The sequence below is a fragment of the Adiantum capillus-veneris genome, chromosome 24, assembly GCF_014529385.1.
Source record: "Adiantum capillus-veneris isolate H3 chromosome 24, ASM1452938v2, whole genome shotgun sequence".
In the NCBI taxonomy this organism is placed as follows: Eukaryota; Viridiplantae; Streptophyta; class Polypodiopsida; order Polypodiales; family Pteridaceae; genus Adiantum; species Adiantum capillus-veneris.
Genome location: NC_140954.1, coordinates 25518968 through 25534344, shown reverse-complemented (window position 1 = coordinate 25534344; position 15377 = coordinate 25518968). Strand labels below are relative to the sequence as shown.

General features: G+C 40.5%; 1 protein-coding gene across 1 annotated transcript in view; it reads right to left on the bottom strand.

The window, feature by feature from the left end:
* Positions 1 to 529: 529 nt before the first annotated feature.
* Positions 530 to 15377, bottom strand: part of LOC147426111 (uncharacterized) — a 52415-nt gene continuing 37567 nt past the window's right edge. Inside the window, exons 2-3 of the mRNA XM_086498175.1 lie at positions 639 to 2038; positions 530 to 557 (exon numbers count right to left, since the gene is read on the bottom strand). Coding sequence (XP_086354301.1) covers positions 530 to 557; positions 639 to 2038 — 1428 coding nt within the window. The remainder of the gene's footprint in view (positions 558 to 638; positions 2039 to 15377) is intronic.

Genomic DNA, 15377 nt, shown 5'->3' with positions numbered 1-15377 from the left:
CGTGAAGCAAAACTTAAGCCATAAACCAAATCCAACCAGCCATGAATCAATATAGCAAATCAGCTAGAAAGCCGACCACTATCAACATCTGTAATCAGAAAGCCATAAACCAAATCTGATTAGAAAGTCATCCACTATACAAATCCACCAACCTCACATTATCCAGCCTCAAAACGGCAAGCCATACATCGCATCCAACCAGCCACAGACCAACCAAGCAAATGTACCTCAAAAACTGATATCCAGCTGTAATCGACAAGTCATACATGATTTTGCATACAACCAGTTATGCATATCCGCATTCCATGCACATCCATAACCAGCCAAAATAGTGTGCATTCGTCTTTATCGAAACCAACCATACGCCAAGCCACAAAACCAGCCATATTACTTTCTTCTCCTTTCACAAAAAAAAGAGAGAGCAACATGCATTTTCAACAAAAGCATCGTGTCAATAGTCACGACTTACCATAATCAAAAAAAATTCTAAGAACTTATATCCACATGCCTTCTCAATCAACCATCTACATCAATCATCCATTAGCACACCATTAACTCTGCACAACAAAAGAGACATCATTAAATTCCACATTCATAAGAAGAGAACGTAATTAATTTGCTATTAAGTGATGGTATACCTCTTTGCTTCGCTGAAAATGTGACGACTCGTCTTTGCACCACTCTTCCATAACATAATGGCATCTTCAAAATTATAGGCAATTAAAGGTGGGCCTTCAATAGATATGTGCATTAGTGCATCTAAATTCCGAGTACTCAAATGACTACGTAGTTTAGTCTTTATCAAATTTTGAGCACTAAAACCTCGCTCACAAGCGGCAGTACTCGAACATTGCAACATAGCAATCTCAGCAAGTCTAAGAAGCATAGGATACTTCTCTCTAGTAGTGGGATTTCTACCAATAGAAAGCCATGTCTCTCTCAAACCCCGACCCTTCCACTCATAGGGTGCTTGCTCTCTAAAAACATCATATTCTCTCTTCGCACATATCTTATCAATGAGAGGACCAACATCCTCTCCATGCAATTTTTTTGACTCACCATAGAAAGCCAAAAGTTTCTCAATCATATCATAACCAAAATGTTTGTATGCAATACCCGAAGGAAAACAACAAGGTGAGAGAGCCTTGAAGCATTCAAGAAGTCCAATATCCGGAAACCGCTCACGCAAATTTGCAATTATAAATTGTGAAAATTGCATTTGAAAAGCTATAGCAAGCTCCAAATCCTTACCATATTTTTCTCTTCTAATCTCCACAGACCTGTACATGTTGCCTCGATTTGATGCATGAAGCGCCGCAAGCTGACCACTGCGAGGTCCATAATCTGGAATAATAGGATACTCCAAACGATCAAGAATAGATGCGTTTACATCCACAAAAGGAACATCAACAAATTGCGTTGTGATTAGTCGCATTTCAGCTTCAATAAGTCCAATCACAACGGTAACATCAACAAATGTACTCTGGAATATCTTTGACAAAGTAGCAAGTCTTTGTAAGATGTCAGCCATAAAATGCAAACTGTACATAAATTGAAAATCATGAACCTTGTCAAACAAAGTAGAGTTATGCTCTTTCAAAAATATCAGCAATGGCTCAAGAGACTCACAAACTTTATGAATCCATAGCGCTCTACTTAACCACCGAACTTTATGAATGCGACTCATTTGAAGAACAACACATCCAAAATCTCTCTCTAGCTCAGCCAATTTAGCACTTTTATTGGAACTCTTACTAAAGGTAGGGGCAATTTCGTTAACAATTTGGTCAATCAATTGCACATAAGCATTTACTTTCACAGCATCTACTAAACATAAGCTATCACGATGAGCAATGCAATGGATAGAGGTCATGAATGGATTCTCTCGTTTAAAACGAGTAGTGACCCCATTCAATCGGCCAACCATCGCCGAGGCACCATCTGTGCCAATGCAAATCATATTTGACCTTTCTAATTGCATCTGTGCCAAAAAGAAAGTTGCACGCTCATGCAAGTGGTGAGAAGTGCCCTCCTCGACCTGTAACAATCCCAAAAAGACAGTCACAGGTTCTGAGTTCTAAATAAATGATGCATACACAATCATGTAGTGCTCTCAACTAATATCTGTGGACTCATCTATCATGATACTATAAAACCTTGAAGCCTTAAGACGTTTTAGAATCTTTCTTAAAACATCCTCATTGATGTTACACCCAAGAGGCTGAGAGTCTGAGAGGGACTCAAACCTATACAGGCTAGCTACGGTGCAACTTGCTCTCGCCATCATTCTATGGCGTACACATGAAGTGGATCTCTCTCTCAGCATCGAAATTAAGTTTTTGTTAGCTTTGTGAAGTTGTTGTTAACGTTGTGATGGGGCTGCATTAAGAAGAAACACAATGTTGATGCTTGCGTTACAGCACCCCATAACCAGCGGCCCAATAAATTATAGGAGCCCATGATTGCAGTAGTCTATTCATGCGGCTCGTATTGCAGTAGCCCGAGGATAGACACAATCACGTTGAGAAAGAGTGGAATGAGCTCATGCATGACAAAACCCACGTCTGCTAACAACGTCTCTCTCTCTCTCTCTCTGTCTCTCTCTCTCTCTCTCTCTCTCTCTCTCTCTCTCTCTCTCTCTCTCTCTCTCTCTCTCTCTCTCTCTCTCTCTCTCTCTCTCTCTCTCTCTCTCTCTCTCTCTCTCTCTCCCTCTCTGCGCGCGCGCACACACACACACATTCATTGGATTCCAAGAACCCATCAACAGTAGACAATACGAGGTTTGATTTTTGAAAAAACTACATGATTTTATGATATTTGAAGTATTTAAGTGTTCTTTTGGAAGGGTAGTTGGCATTTTCACCATGTAAAAATGGATAAACTTCTCAGAAAAAAAAACCTATGAAGGAGTACGAGCGGAAGTGCGACACGAGAGAGAGTGCGAGAAGAAGAGCACGACGATATGGTGAACTCGCTCTACTGTAATGTGTAGAGCATAGTGAGTTCTTATTAGGTTTTTACAAAAGAATATGTGTACATACCTGGAGGCCCGCCCACTTACCTGGGCGACCACATTGGGCTTTATACCCCAACAACCTCCCACTTAAAGTCCAATGTGGTACTTTAAGTGTGAGAGAAGCTACTATACAAGCTAATATACAAGAGATGTAGAGAAGTGATGTACTACCCTACACCTAACTGCTTGCGAAAATGCGCAAAGCTCTCTGAGGGAAGTCCTTTTGTAAGTAGATCAGCAAGATTTTCTGTGGTGTGAACTTTGACAAGCTGAAGTTGCTTATCCCCGAGCATTTCCATGATGAAATGATACTTCACATCCACATGCTTTGTCTTTGAGTGATAAACTGGATTGCGAGCCAATTGTATAGCACTTTGACTATCACAATATAACACAGGCATCTCTTCTTTGATTCCCAAATCGGTTACTAGTCGATTAAGCCAAATTTATTCTTCGCATGCCTCTGATGCTGCAACGTATTCAACCTCTGTAGTAGACTGAGTAACACAATCTTGTAATCTAGAACGCCATGATAGTGCTCCACTAGCCAATGTAAAGACATACCCTGACGTAGACCTTCGGTTGTCTAAGTCACCTGCATAATCTGAGTCTGTAAAACTCTTTACACTTAGCTCCTGACTCCCATAGAATATACGCATACTCTTTGTAGCTTTCAGGTATCTCAATATTCCTTTCACTGCCTCCCAATGTTTCTTGCCTGGGTTTGACATGTATCGACTTACTACTCCCACTGCAAATGCAATGTCTGGGCGAGTAGCAATCATTGAATACATCAAACTACCCACTGCAGACTCATATGGAATCTTATCCATTTCAGCCTGTTCTTCCTCAGACACAGAACAATCTTGTTTGCTAAGTTTCACATATGGTGGCAATGGAACACTCAATGCCTTTCCCTTCTCCATATTGAAACGTTGCAAAACCTTGTCAATATACTATGTTTGAGATAAACAAATCAACTTCTTTGATCTGTCTCTCTCAATGCGCATACCAAGTATATGACTTGCCTCACCCATGTCTTTCATGTCAAACGATTTTTCCATCTTTGACTTCAAAGCTGAAATTTCTTCCAAGTGCTTGCGAGCAATCATCATGTCATCCACATACAAAATAAGGATCAACCAACTTCCATCCTTAGCCTTCTTTGTATATAGACAGTGATCGAACTCACTACGTTTGTAGCCTTGAGAAAGCATAAACTTGTGGAATTTATGGTACCATGCCCTCGGTGATTGTTTTAAGCCATAAAGACTCTTTAACAACTGGCATACCCAATCTTCCTTGCCTTTCTCAACAAACCCTTCTAGCTGCTGCATGTAAATTTCCACATCTAAATCACCATGCAAGAACGATGTCTTGACATCCATTTGGTGCAACACCAAATCTAATATGGCAACCAATGCAAGAAAGCATCTCAATGTAGTCATCTTGACCACCGGAGAGAAGACTTCATCAAATTCAATGCCTTGTTCTTGCTTAAAGCCCTTGGCAACAAGCCTTGCTTTGTACTTTGGCTGACTATCATGAGCGGTGATCTTATACATGTAAACCCATTTACAAGGTAGAGCCTTTTTGCCCCGTGGTAATTTAACTAGCTTCCATGTCTGGTTTTTATGCAGAGCTGTCATCTCTGACTGCATGGCCAATTGCCAATTCCCGGAGTCCTTCATTTGCACTGCTTCCTTGTAACATGAAGGCTCATTGCAATCAGTCAACATGACATAATTCATAGATGGAACAAACCTATCAGGAGGTCACGTGACACGTCCAGATCTATGCACAATAGGTGGCTCAGGCTCAACCACAACCTGTGGTTCCACTCTATCCTGTCCTTGCTCCTCTTGAGCCCTGACATTTTGTCTTGCACGTGCAGGTCCATCTTCTTGGAAGACAACTCTTCTAATCTCCTCAACCCTCTCTGGTTTAGAATGATATTTGGATTCATTAAAGTGAACATCATTGCTGCGGACAACCTTTCTGGATTCGGGATCCCAAAGTCTGTACCCCATCTCGCCAGAATTACCATAGCCTAGAAAGATGCACTTTCTACTCTTTGGCTCAAGTTTGTTCCTAAATTCCTTTGGAATATGAGTATATGCCTCATAGCCAAAGACTCTGAGATTCTTGTATGAGGGCATTTTGCCTGACCATACCATCTCTGGCACTGAATCCTTCTGCAAAACCTTGCTAGGAGATCTATTTACAAGATGAACAGCTGTTGATACAGCTTCATCCCAAAACCCATTTGGCAGTTGTGCATTAGACAACATACTTCTGACCTTCTCTTGTATGGTCCTATTCATCCTCTCAGCAACACCATTTTGAGGAGGATTGTAAGGAGAAGTAAGTTCACGTTTTATACCTTTTGACTCACAAAAGTCCTGAAAGGCCTTTGAAACATACTCTCCACCATTGTCAGTGCGTAAGCATTTAAGCTTCTTGCCACTCTAATTCTCCACAAGTGTCACAAACGTTTTGAAAACACTAAACGCTTCATCCTTTTGCTTGAGAAAGTAAACCCATACTTTCCTCGAGTAATCATCTATAAATGTCATAAAGTAAGAATCTCCCCCTAGAGATAGGTTAGGCATAGGTCCACACAAATCACTATGAACAAGTGCCAACTGTGTATCTCTTCTACTGCTTCTATGCTTATGTGGCTGCTGTGTTTGCTTACCATACAGACAATGTTCACAGAATTCAAAATCATTAAATGAAAAGCCAGGCAAATAACCAGAATGAGAAAAGATTTCCATTCCCTTCTTGGACATATGTCCTAACCGGCTATGCCACAAAGAAACTTTCGGCTGCTCGGTTACATTGATTACATTTTTAGAGACATTTGATACATAAATCATGTCAAGAATATTTTTACACTAAAATTTTGATGTTGAATCTTTTAGACTACCCTTGGGCCCTAGCCAATGAGCTTTTTGCATTCCTCCAAGTGTACTGCAGAAATGGGCCAATAAGCAAATACTGTCTTTAAACGTCGTTGGCATGACTATGGTCTTTCAAAGAGAAATTTAAATCTTAGAGGTTTACACTCTTTTTGTGGTTCTGCTCATATTGTTTTGGAGTCTTACTGAACGACGAGTCAAGTGACATTTAGGTGTAGAAAACACATCTTTCTTCTGCTCTTGCCTAGCATCATTGAAGGTCTAAGTACATGTTACAATGTAGCAAGGCATATTACATATATGTATGTGGTTCACTACGCATGTGATCGCCCATAGAGCTCAAAATAGCACTGAACAAGGGTTCTTGAATTGCATGTGGTGTAGGGTGACAATGATTCTCTAGATGCATGCAGGCTCAAGGCATGCAACAATTAATGAGATCTAGGACCCCCCCAACCTCCCTCATCCCTCTCCCTACATGTGTATGCATGTGTGCCTATCATCAACAACTTCTACAAGTTTCTAGGACAAAAGATCCTAAGGGGGACCCAAAGAGGCAAGCTTAAGGTTCATTATAAACTCTCTCTCTCTCTCTCTCTCTCTCTCTCTCTCATCTTTGCATACCCACTCTGCCATGTGTCACACGCATATCTCTCTCTCTCTCTCTCTCTCTCTCTATATATATATATATATATATATATATATAATATGGAAAGCTTCTATTAGTTAATGCCACGTGGATGCAAATAGAGAAAGCCAATAGCCACCATGAGGTGGGAGTTGAGATGGTAGTCATTCTGCTTGACTTTATTGAGGTTCGACACGCGAACCATCTTCAAATGATGAAAAAAACCTCTAGTGGAAAAAAAACAAGGCTATTCTTTAATAATCGTTCTCTATAAACGTTTGAGACAGGCCGCTCTCCCTCGGGCCTCCATACCAGTGCTACACACATACACACACATCGCTTTGAGGCATGAGCGTTGAAGCTTTTACCAACAAATCATTTGCCACCTTTTTGCATCACCCAACGTTGTTCCATGTTTATATGTTCCCAAACGACACTTTTTTAAATACAAATGAGAGACGTATTTTACTAGAAGACAAAATTACAAATACTAATGAGAGACTTAGTTTACTAGAAGAGAGTTGGAATTTTGAAGCTTAAAAAATGAAGGTGCTCAATTTATCTATATCTATGTATCTTATAGAGGGGGATGAGATTCAAGTTGCCTACGTGGCATTACCTACTACAAGCGAGAGCTGGAACGGTGAAGTGAAGGCCAAAAAATGAACTGACAAAAAGCGAGAACTGGGAATTGACTAGGTAGCTAAGATTTGAATTTCCCGGGCCTAGGGTGAAGAAAAATCGATGAACGACTCTCTCTCTCTCTCTCACACACACACACACACACACACACACAGTGGCACACCACGATCGAGGGGGGAGCCAAACACCAAACTCTCTCTCTCTCTCTCTCTCTCTCTCTCTCTCTCTCTTCTCTCTATATATATATTTGTGTGAGTGTGTGTGTATGTATATAAGATATAGATATTTATGTGTGTGTGTGTGTGTGTCCTTCCTAAAAAAGCATGCCTCTATGGGCTCTATTGAGGAGGCACAAAGTTGAGGCGAAGAGTAGGAGCCGATAGCTTGCACCAAGGTCTCTCTCTCTCTCTCTCTCTCTCTCTCTCTCTCTCTCTCTCTATGCGGTTAGGGTTGGTCTGGGTCATGTTGTTGCAATACACAAGGCTCGCTTTGCTTGCCCCTTGCATTCCCATATTTGCCAACAGATTACACTCCTCTGCACATTCAACCCTGCCATTTCCATGGATTAGGCATTGTTGTTCTATGTTGTCCAACAAAATTTATGTGGCCCTAGCTTGGCTGTTCATGCCATACGTCCTTTTTTACTCTTGATCATAGCCTGCAACACTATTACTGATGTCGTATATCCTTGGTAGCATCATACCCTATGCTTCCCATCCCCCATCACAAGTGTCCTTCACGGCTCTGTTGCCTCCAGTTGGCCATGTTGCCCACCTATCCCATTGGTATTGGAGAGCATGCTCATTGCAAGGAAAAAATTTGCTTAGCAATACCTCAAAAATGCTTATGTTGGCATGTCGATCTATGGTGCATTCACAAAAGCACCATGATAATCTTCATTATTAGGATGTTGTCTCGCATTTATTGCAAGATATGTCCAATACAAGCCGAGCACAAGGAAGCTCGAGGTTTTTCCTAGAGGAGGCAACAAATGCTCCAACGTTATCTTCATATGCTTTTGCAACTCAACCAATGGTCAAGATTGTACGATTTTTTTAAAATTATCTTTTTAACTTTTTACTCTATCAAGGCAACCCATATTCATGTAAGGCCACGTGGCTAATCATAGAGAAAAGCGGGAAGTGGGATGTTGATTTGGGGAAGTCGAGGTGGGACGTCAGACAGGAGGCCGGACCCGCACATCGACAGGAGGCGAAGGGGCAGGTGCACAAGTGGCCAAGGGCCACTGACAATCGGGAACCGCCGTCTTGAGCCAGAACAGTTGAGAATCATCTCTCTCTCTCTCTCTCTCTCTCTCTCTCTCTCTCTCTCTCTCTCTCTCTCTCTCTCTCTCTCTCTCTCTCTCTCTCTCTCTCTCTCTCTCCTTCTAATCGAGACCTTTTTTGTAGCCATGAGGAATTAGTACAGTAACTTGCATCCAAAGTCCCCGCTTCTTGGTCTCTCTGAAGAATCTTTGATTTGGCTTGGGGTTGCCGCAAAGCTCATAAAGAGTTGAAGAAGATTTCCTCTTTTCTATCAATTAGTAGTTCATGGGAGCTGGAATCACCATAGCCAAGAAGCTCAACACCTGTTGCTTTGCTTAGTGAAGACCTACTGCAATCAAAGGAGCTAAGATATATCAGACCTACAGACATTGTCCTCATTACAGAGAGAGAGAGAGGAGGGGGGAGTGAATGAAAGTTGTTGCTTGCCATGACCACCTAAGAGGGTCGGAGGGGTGTAGCTTGAAGCAGCGGAGAGGAGTAGCCCATTGCCATCACGCAAAGGAGCTGCATCCGGCTCAACCCTAAACTCTCTCAGCTTGTGGCTACAAATTCTTTTGCACTAAGAGGTACTAAAGTACATTGGTCAGGTTAGCAACACCTAAAAAATTCTTATGTTGACATGTCGATCTATGGTGCATTCACAAAAGCACCATGATGATCTTCATTATAAGGATGTTGTCTTTGGGAACGCATTTATTGCAAGATATCCAATACAAATCGAGCAAGGAAGATCGAGGTTCTGCCTAGAGGAGGCAAAGCAAGTGCTCCAATGTAGTCTTATATGCTTTTGCAACTCAACCAACGGTCAGGATTGTACAATTTTTTTAAAATAATCTGTTTAACTTTTTACTCTATTTAGGCAACCCATATTCATGCAAGGCATGTGGCTAATCAAAGAGAAAAGCGGGTAGCGGGATGTTGAGTTGGGGAAGTCGAGGTGACATGAGACAGAAGAGAGGACCCACACATTAACGGGAGGCGTCTTGAGCTAGAACAATAAAGAATCGTCTCTCTCTCTCTCTCTCTCTCTCTCTCTGACCAAGACCTTTTGCGTATCCATGGAAGAATTAGTACGGTTAATTGCATCAAGGTGGCAGCCCATCATCTCTCCCATATGGTGCTAAATCTCCTAGAAAAGGTGTCGGCAAGAAGTGGGATCCAAAGCAATCATAAGAAGGAGCGGAAGCCTGGGAAGTTGCATGGTGGTACTGAAGCTGAAAGGTGCTAGCAAGAAGAGGAGGGAACCTGTCGGAGTGGGCATGAATGCAAGGGCTTAGAAGCCAAGAGTTGAAGCGATAGCTTTTTAGTGTGTGTGTGTGTGTGTGTGTGTGTGTGTGTGTGTGTGTGTGTGTGTGTGTGAGAGAGAGAGAGAGAGAGAGAGAGAGAGAGAGAGAGAGAGAGAGAGAGAGAGAGAGAGAGAGAGAGAGAGAGAGAGAGAGAGAGAGAGAGAGAGAGTGCGCCTGCACTGACAAGTAAGAGGGAAAAAGAGAGACATTGAACTATTGCACATGCAAAAAGTATCATGAAAATTAGCCTAATTTGATAAGTTTTAGTGTAATTAGCGCCAAATGCTTCCACTCTTCACTTAAACATCTGATAAGTTTTAAGTGTGGCTTTGGTCTGGAAAGTGACTTTTGCAAGCCATGGTCATAGGAACATCAGATTGAGAGAGAAAAGCGCATGTATCTGTGCTCAAAATAAATAATGGAAGAGAGAGAGAGAGAGAGAGAGAGAGAGAGAGAGAGAGAGAGAGAGCATCCACATCGGTGCTTGAATAAACAAAAACCTACAAATAAAAAATTGTCAAGACTAATTATCTGCATTTTAAGGCTTTTAGAAGAATTTAGAATGAAAATTTTTAAAGTTTGTAAGTTATCTCACCTTCAAATTTCAAACAATTTAGGGAAGCATCGCCCTAGAATGGACCTTGCTCTACTATGCGGTCAATGTCTCTACGCTCTCCATACCTCATAAAGCATTGGTCTCTACAACTGCTACTCGCGAGCGTTCTCTAGCTAGGCTCGCAATGACAATCATTGTTATTTTTGGTTGCCCAACACCAATAGTGGGTCCCACCAATAGTTTGGACCACCCCACCCAATCACCTTGAATAGCCTCATATGCCTTTAGCCAATAGACCTGGCCCATTGGTAAGAGCAAGCGAGACCCGCCGGAGGCGGATTGCGTGAGCTCGTAGCTCATAAAGAGCACTTAAATAATGAAATATCCATAAATATGCTATCATTTTGCATAGTCCATAGTTCACTTATACTTTTGCCTCCTGTCAGCAATAAATAAATATTTTGTCATTTCTATTACATACCACTTGGTTAGAAAAGCAACTGAGCTAAATTACAAATCTACAAATCATACTTGTCAAAAACAATGTTTTGAATTATGTGTTCGAAATATTATGTATAATTTTTTTTTCATAAAGTTAAACAAAATCTGCTTATGCCTATCATCATTCACATAGGCAAGTATATGTCATGCCCTGGTGTATCAGGATATCATTGGTCACACTCATAGTTCCATAATCAATTGTCATAAATTTCAAGTCTGGTTTCGTACACATTATGATGAGTGCGTAGTGCGGAATGCATGTGGTGTGGTGCAGAAGGTGAGAAGGAGAAGGTGAGAGCAATGTTGTATGGGTGGAGTTAGCCTCAAAGTGAGAAGCTCCTTATTCTTGGTATATGTACAAGAATAAGGGCATGGTCAATGGGTGGGCACCCATAGCTTGGGTGGATGGGCAAGGCACAGAGGTCCTTACCCCAACAATCTCCCACTTAGAGACAAATATGCCAATAAATGGGTCCTACTAGAGAAACTACTAGTATGTACAAGAAAATGGTTGAGAGACTCTCTCAACCACTACAAGAGATCAATTACTAAATGACTCCATTGGCGAGCGTTGGAGAGGGGAAAGGGGAACACACCCAGCACACAAACAATTGCCTCTCTATAGCTCAGGGTTTCCATAACACCCCCATCCACTAAAAAAGACTCACAAAACTGCACACCCCCGCAAACAGACCAACGTCTGCATGCATACCAATACACGCACACTTTGTATCATCAACTCATAGCACACCACACCAATTTTTCCCGTTTACAACAATATCACAGCACACCAGACTCTCTTTCTCTCTCACACACATTGAGGCCTAGGGAGGCACACGCATCTCACACACTGGCACCAAGCACTTGGATCAGAGCAAAGACAAGACGGGGGGGAAAGGGGGAAGAAACGACACAAGATTTAGCTATGGTTTGCTCCAATTATGACAAAATCACCATCTACAACAACCATGAAAACCTGCTATTATCCGGTTCCGTCGGCATGACCATGACGAGCGCAAAAGAACACTTTGGTAGCCCTCGGCTGCACCTTTGTGGAGCTCTCCTCATTGAGATCACAAGAAAAAACCCTATTGTTGGTGCCCTCATTGGCCCAAGCTTCGTCTTCCCCAGAAACTCTACCTGAGAACTTCCTCAAAACTGCCAAAAAATTGGCCCTATATGGGCATGGGTAGCTCCCTTGCTATTTTTGATCAATCCCTTCCTTTTTTTAGCTCTCCTTTGCATGTGTGATAGCACGCTTTGCTATTTCTGGAAATCTTTGTCTCCAAGGCACGTGAACACCCCCTCAAGGGATGTCACGCGCTGTGACATCAAACGCGTGAGCAGCCCCCTCAATCAAACGCGTGAGCAGCCCCCTCAATCAAAAAGATTTTGGCCCTTTGCGGGTGCCGTGTAAACGTGCCCAAGCATGGATGCCAAATCATCATCATCACCTTGTTGACTGTGACCAACGGCGACACAAACCTCGCCGACTTTGATCGAATGCGCCACAAGCTGCTTTCTCCACCTTTGAAGGTGTTTGAGGTCTTGGGATTGAGGTCGGGGACAAGTTAATGTTTTTGCAAGTTATTTACAGGAATAATTGGTGCATGAAGCTTACCATATTCATGGCATAAACAAGGTCTCAAGGAACACATAGCATGTATTGTACCAAGTCTCTCTTCAAGGGAGAACCTATAATACAAAAGCATTTTGGAGGGGGGATCAACTCCAAGTAAATCGGGTCCTCAAGTGTTGTCAATTTCTCTAATTAACACCATTTTACATAATTTGGGAAAATCCCGTTTCCCAAATTCTAAATGTGTATGCTAGGATTGTGTTATTTACTGATTTCTAAGCTCTAGTTGCCTTTAATTTAGATAAATTATCATGATTGTATGAGTCTATTTTAATTTCTCTACTATAAAATTTAAGAATAAACCTCATAGTTTTTGGAAAGAGGATTTGTATGACATCAATGCTTTTAAAAATTCAACAAATGCTTCTAGAAGTAGCTTCTCAAAAAATGAGGTGTCAAAAAAACCAATTGATATGATTTTAAAGCAGCATATAGATTGATTAGAGCAATTAAAAAAGATAATATGTAAAGGCAAATACTATTAATCACTCTTGTCATAATTTGGTGACCTTAATCCATGTATAACAAAATACTTGGTCATGGTTTTGTAGCATGCTATCAAGTTTAAATACACGATAATTTAAACAACATTCAAACTAATATTTCACACTTAAAAAGTCAAAACAATACTATATAGTATCCTATGGCTATAAGACCATGAGATGCCATCTATTGCACCTATGGCCTTAAGGCCATATGTTGCTCTTTGTAGACATGTCTATGACTTTAATATGTCTCTTTATGACATCAAGGACATAGGGTTAGGATTGTTAGCTGGTCCCAACGTATAAAGAGGTCCAGTCCTTCAAATCCATATGGGACTTTATTTATGTGCCACCCTATGTCCCTAAGGCTGTAGGTTGTCTTAGGGCCACAAGATGTTGTTTATGCCAATAAGAAACCCTTCTATGCTCTATGTTGGCACACTATGTCCCCAGGCGCACAAGGTGTGCCTCGTATACTAGTTAGAAACCCTTTATTCTATATATTTTCACCATATGGCCTCAGACCATAGGGTTCCCTTTGTGCTAGTAAGAAATCCTCTATACTCTGTGTTTGCACCCTATGGACCTAGGGCCACAAGGTACCCTCTATGCTAGTAAGAAATCCTCTATGCTCAATATTGAGACCATGTGGCCCCAAAGACATAGGATATCCTCTATGGTAGTGAGAAAAACCCTCTATGATCTATGTTCACAAACAATTAAAAAATCTAAACAATACTATAGAGTATCCTATGGCCCTAAGACCATAAGATGTCATCTATTGCACCTATAATTCCATTTGGTATTTTATTTAACTATACAAAGTTAGATGAGGCACTTACTTAGATAAACTATCATAATTCTAACTTTGAAATTGTTTCTTAACATAAAACTACAATATAAAAAATCCTAATATAAGTTTGTGCCAAAGAATCAATGTTAAGATGAAGATTTTTTACATCAAGTACATGCTTTAAAACTTCACTCAAAGGTTTTAGAGATGGTGTCTCAAAAAAAGGAGGTGTTTAAAAACACCATTTGATGTGAATAATACGGATTGTATACATTGATTATGTCAAAATAGTATAAAGTATAAACATAAAGATTACCACCAACTTGACAGTTTCATAAAAATGATGGTCTTCATCGCATGTACAATAAAAGACTAACTAGAAAGAGTATGATATCTCCAAGATTGAGGGTGTTCAAAAAACACCGTTTTGTAACACTACCAAATGTCAAGAAATTTTGATTGTTTGGATCACTTAATAAAGACAATTAATAAGAAGAAAAAGTTAACAATACCATAGAAGCATCAAACAATGAAACCAAAGAACTTGAATGAGAGAAGTCTCCTGACAATAGGATGCACTTCATTAAAAAAACAGCTTAAAGATGTTTCAAGATATCCCACAACATTCCATCAAGTTTAAATTTTGAAAAGTACACATTGCCAAATACTTGGTAGATGCTATTTAGAATACTTAACTAGTACACTTAAAATGGCCTCCTTCTCTTGAGATTTTGAGTCCTTTGAGACATATAACATTGCATTACATAGTGAGTCTCAGGATGATCAGGATGGAACATTACAAAATTTCTTATGGTATAGTCTCTCTTGTCTTTAGCATACAACCATCCACATAACCATGGAACAATTTCATCTTTTAAAAAACTTTGAAGCAATTGAGTAGGTTGGTTCCAAAACTTTGGAAAAACATATAAGTTCCTTGCATATTCCACATCACTCGATATGGACTATCATCAAATATTATAGTGTTTCCCCTATCTAAATAATCAAATAGCTTCCATAATATATGGTCGAAAGATTTTTGTGATAAGCTCTTTTGTAACCGATCATGAAATTTGAATTTTGGCAGCACCGGTTATCCATAATCATCTTGAATTTGTGACTTTGTGTAGGAAAACAGGTCTTGATTATGTGTTGAGGTTTTTGTAAACGATGGAAGCTCCAAATCCAAACCTCAAAGAACTCAAAGCAAAATCTTAAGAAATACTATGCATCTGGACGCACCGCATACACCTCATTGTTATCTTCTACAATGCACATGTACTTGGTCCAAGTTGTCCTTGATTGAAGCTCAAATGTTGCAAGAAGCACACCCTCTAAATCCAAGATAAGCATTCTTTTTTCCTGTTTGAAAGATATTGGTAGATAATGAAACCATTTCTCTTGGTTTGAATGTGATATTTGATGTAATATGAAAGGGAGCTCCTCTATTTTGTGATAATCTAATAGCAAAACATTTTTTCTTAGAAGCCCTGAAATGATTTTTTAAAAAAAGTTAATATAGAGATCTTAAGTGTGTCGAAGACCTTAGGGACATAGGGTGCTAATTTGTGGTTACACTTAGTAAGTCCTATGCAAGAACACATGCCAAACTATGACCCTATGG